Genomic DNA, 4,824 nt, shown 5'->3' on the forward strand with positions numbered 1-4,824 from the left:
ATGATATGTTCCTCCTCTGAGCGTGCCCGGGTCCTGAATACTGTTGTGCCTTTGAATAGGCTGCAGGGGGACGGTGAAGACCAGCAACATCTTTCCGGCCTGTGTAGACATTCGTCTGATCACCCCGTGGGACTCGGCACAGGGTCCACCATACCCTGGGCCACAGAGCACTGACACCAATATGAGGATGCTGCAAATGGCGTTTATTCAACTGCGTCACGCCCTTATATACTGCCTGTCGGTCATCCCGCCTCCTTTAACCCTTCTCTTTCCGTACATCGCGAGATCTTCCGAGCGCCAATCCCTACAATTCCCCCCTCACTATGGCGGATGACCGACGGTACAAACTGGCGTTACAGGTATAAGTGATCCCACCACCTCATAGTAATTCGTGTACTGGTGGGTACCCGCACTCTGTATAAAGAGTTTCCGCACGCAAACAGTCAGTGCTGGTATCCCACAACAAACCATAATAACCACCACCAAAAGGATTCCAAATAGGGTCAACGTTTTTCAGTCAATCAAAGACAGGAGCCATTGCCAGGTCGACGAGAGGAGATTGTCAAGCCACTGTCACCTGCCTCCTGTAATTGATTGGCTTTGTCTAAAAGCATATCATAGTCCCCCGCTTATGGGGTACACACAGCGGTTGCTGTAAAGTGGATCTGCGGTGTTCAAAACATCGGTCACACCATTTTGATGTTCGGCTGGTGCGTCTCCAGAGTTGTTGTCCACAGCGGTCATACTTGGTAAGCACCCAAGGGTCACAACGACCACAGTGCAGGTACTCAGATGATCTTCTGAACGGCATCCTGCAAAATAACTCACAACAAATCGTTATTGACTGAGGTCTGGTTTCAACCACCGTGACGGCACCCAGCGCACACGTGAGTCTGGGTGCTCTGATGATTGTACTGCAGCATACCCTCTTCCCTGTGTCACCAAGCGCCACCCTCCTTCCCACTTTCCTGTTTCTGGGTCTCAACTAGTGCTGCTTGTAATCTGTTTGTCCAAGCTTCCTTCTAAATCAAAAAAAAAATGGGAGTCAAAATCATACTGCAAAACTGTCGCGAATCCCAGGGAGTCAGTGAACCTGAAAAAAAACCCACATCTAACAGAGAGCCTGTCATGGGATGTCCTAAGCCGTATTCATCCACGGTCTTTTTCACTTGTTGCAAAAGCTTGCTATCTAACAGAGACCACTCCACCCCTACACCACCTGGACCAGCTCGGACTGGGCAAACTAAAGGGGGTCCTTCAAAACGTATGCCGTCCATAACACATTCCTTTGCTACAATTTTCCAGTCTGGCAACGTGATCTTTGGTGAATCGGGAACTCCTTTCTGTTCCCCAGCTGCTTGTAGCAGCTGCCGCTGTTGCTTCACCTGCTCCTGTATCTCCTCTACTACTCGCTGCAGCATCTGCAGCGGATCTGCAGCTGGGCCGGACACAGGTATTAAAGACATAGGCGTTGCCGTTTCACTGGCTGCTGCCGACTGCGCCTTACAGTCGGAGATAGCCTTTTGTTTTACCGCTGCGTGCGGCGGACGACAGCGGTGTCCGCCCACCAGTTGCCACGCCTCCTCTAACCGTTGAGCCGACCCCTCGATTGAGTCCGGACCACTCTCTTCCTCTTCCGCTACGCGCGTAAGAGGGGGTGTCCTGACTTTCTTTCCTCCTTCCTTTGGCCGTGCTCCGCCTCTCCCGACCTCCGGAGAGACATCCGGGGAGAAGGCGGATGTCGGCGCCATCTTAGGGTGAGCTTGTGGCGCAGTTCGCAAAACACGTCCCGGCACCCAATCCTCCGGATCATACAGGGGAACCGCTCCCTCCTCTGCCTGCTCCTTTTCCGATCCCTTCATCACCGCCCTCTCCGCCTCCTCTAGTCTCTGCCTCTCCTTCTCCCGTCTCCTTTGCTCAGCCACGGGTTCCTCTGCCTCCTGAATTAACTGTCGATCTTTCTCCCGCTCCTCCTCTCTCGCCCGTTCACGCTCCCGTTCAAACTCCTCCCAAGGGTATCCCGGTGGTTCGGCCGGTGCTGACGGCTGCACTGGGAGCACCAGAGGCGTCTGCTCCGCTACCTCCGTCAGCCCTTCTGTCCGCGCCCCCCCATCCGCCTGCACGCCCCGCTCCGCCTGCGCGTGCATCAATCTCTTTGCTTCCTTCCATGTTAAGCCCTCCTCCCGCACCTTCCTGAAAATCGCCCTAATCCGCCCCCACGTCTTTAACTCCGGACCATGCTGCGTCGCCATAGCCCGTTCCGCTAAAGCCGCGGTGCATTTCGGCCAGCACTCAGGAGACAATATGTCCCCCGGGCGCTCTATCGCTTCCTCTTTCAGGAGCCGCTCTAGGCAAGCTTTCGCTTCTTTTTGTCCCATAGGGATTTTTACCTCTCTAGAGCATGAGTCCAACACCTTCAGGACTCCTTCCATGCCTGGCCAGGCCTTCGATTACGCCCCGCGTAATCCGCCGATGTCCAATCACGTCGGGGTCACCACTTGTAGACATTCGTCTGATCACCCCGTGGGACTCGGCACAGGGTCCACCATACCCTGGGCCACAGAGCACTGACACCAATATGAGGATGCTGCAAATGGCGTTTATTCAACTGCGTCACGCCCTTATATACTGCCTGTCGGTCATCCCGCCTCCTTTAACCCTTCTCTTTCCGTACATCGCAAGATCTTCCGAGCGCCAATCCCTACAGGCCTGCCACCTTCCATGTGGGACAAGGAGCCGGACTTGTGACTTTTCGGAAATAGGCTCTGCCGAGGACGAGAGCCATGAGATGTTCCTCCTCTGGGCAAGCCCGGGTCCCAGATCCTGTTGTGCCTGTGAATAGGCTGCAGGGGGACGGTGAAGACCAGCAACAGCTTTCAGGGCTGCCACCTTCCGTGTGGTAAAAGGAGCCGGACATGTGCCTTTTCGGAAACAGGCTCTGCCGAGGACGAGAGACTAACCCTGACCCTAACCCTAACCCTAACCACTAACCCTAACCCTAAGCCCATCACTAACGACCCTAACCCTAACCCTAACCCTAAGCCCTTAACACTAACCCTAACCCTAAACCCTAACCCTAACCCTAACTGTAACACTAACCATGACCCTATCTCCTAACTCTAACCCTAACCCTAAACCCTAACCCTAACAGTAACCCTAACCACCTAACCCTAACACTCACCCTAACACCTAACCCTAACCCTAATCCTAACCCCTATCCCTAACCCCTAACCCTAACCCTAACCCTAATGGACCCTAACCCTAACCCTAACCCTAACCCTTAACCCTAACCCTAACCCTAACCCCTAACCCTAAGCCTAATGGCCCTAACACTAACCCTAACCCTGACCCTAACCCTAACCCTAAGCCTAACCCTAACCCCCTAACCCTAACCCTAACCCCTAACCCTAACCCTAACCCTAACCCTAACCCCAACCCTAACCCTAACCCTAACCCCTAACTGTAAACCTTTTCTGACAAGTTGCAGGATGTGTGCCGTTTCCGAAACAGGTTCTGCTGAGGACGAGAGCCATGAGATTTTCCTCCTCTGGGCAAGCCCGTATCCCAGATCCTGTTGTGCCTGTGAATAGGCTGCAGGGGGACGGTGAAGACCAGCAACAGCTTTCAGGGCTGCCACCTTCCGTGTGGGGCACGGAGCCGGACGTGTGCCTTTCCAGAATCAGGCTCTGCCGAGGACGAGAGCCATGAGATGTTCCTCCTCTGGGCAAGCCCGGGTCCTGAATCCTGTTGTACCTGTGAATAGGCTGCAGGGGGACGGTGAAGACCAGCAACAGTTTCAGGGCTGCCACCTTCCGTGTGGGACAAGGAGCCGGACGTGTGCCTTTTCGGAAAGAGGCCCTGCCGAGGACGAGAGCCACGAGATGTTCCTCCTCTGGGCAAGCCCGGGTCCCAGATCCTGTTGTGCCTGTGAATAGGCTGCAGGGGGACGGTGAAGACCAGCAACAGCTTTCAGGGCTGCCACCTTCCGTGTGGGACAAGGAGCTGGACGTGTGCCTTTCCAGAATCAGGCTCTGCCGAGGACGAGAGCCATGAGATGTTCCTCCTCTGGGCAAGCCCGGGTCCTGAATCCTGTTGTACCTGTGAATAGGCTGCAGGGGGACGGTGAAGACCAGCAACAGTTTCAGGGCTGCCACCTTCCGTGTGGGACAAGGAGCCGGACGTGTGCCTTTTCGGAAAGAGGCTCTGCCGAGGACGAGAGCCATGAGATGTTCCTCCTCTGGGCAAGCCCGGGTCCTGAATCCTGTTGTTCCTGTGAATAGGCTGCAGGGGGACGGTGAAGACCAGCAACAGTTTCAGGGCTGCCACCTTCCGTGTGGGACAAGGAGCCGGACGTGTGCCTTTTCGGAAAGAGGCCCTGCCGAGGATGAGAGCCACGAGATGTTCCTCCTCTGGGCAAGCCCGGGTCCCAGATCCTGTTGTGCCTGTGAATAGGCTGCAGGGGGACGGTGAAGACCAGCAACAGCTTTCAGGGCTGCCACCTTCCGTGTGGGACAAGGGGCCGGACGTGTGCCTTTTCGAAAATAGGCCCTGCCGAGGACGAGAGCCATGAGATGTTCCTCCTCTGGGCAAGCCCGGGTCCCAGATCCTGTTGTGCCTGTGAATAGGCTGCAGGGGGACGGTGAAGACCAGCAACAGCTTTCAGGGCTGCCACCTTCCGTGTGGGACAAGGAGCCGGACGTGTGCCTTTTCGGAAAGAGGCTCTGCCGAGGACAAGAGCCATGATATGTTCCTCCTCTGAGCGTGCCCGGGTCCTGAATACTGTTGTGCCTTTGAATAGGCTGCAGGGGGACGGTGAAGACCAGC

At 55.5% G+C, this 4,824-nt stretch overlaps 1 protein-coding gene across 7 annotated transcripts in view; it reads right to left on the bottom strand.

Annotated features, from left to right (window-relative positions):
- The window catches only part of LOC126036664 (putative uncharacterized protein DDB_G0271982), a 23,090-nt gene extending 20,747 nt beyond the window's left edge, over nt 1–2,343 (bottom strand). For 2 of the 7 annotated variants that reach the window (XM_049796682.1, XM_049796681.1), the window contains exon 1: nt 1,473–2,339. In XM_049796682.1, coding sequence (XP_049652639.1) covers nt 1,473–2,252 — 780 coding nt within the window. In that variant the 5' untranslated portion in view covers nt 2,253–2,339. Of the gene's footprint in view, nt 1–1,464 lie in introns of all 7 variants that reach the window. The other 5 variants (XM_049796686.1, XM_049796680.1, XM_049796684.1 and 2 more) reach the window with 5 other exon arrangements.
- Between the last annotated feature and the right edge of the window lie 2,481 nt (nt 2,344–4,824).

Source organism: Accipiter gentilis, unplaced genomic scaffold, assembly GCF_929443795.1.
Source record: "Accipiter gentilis unplaced genomic scaffold, bAccGen1.1, whole genome shotgun sequence".
Taxonomy (NCBI): Eukaryota; Metazoa; Chordata; class Aves; order Accipitriformes; family Accipitridae; genus Astur; species Astur gentilis.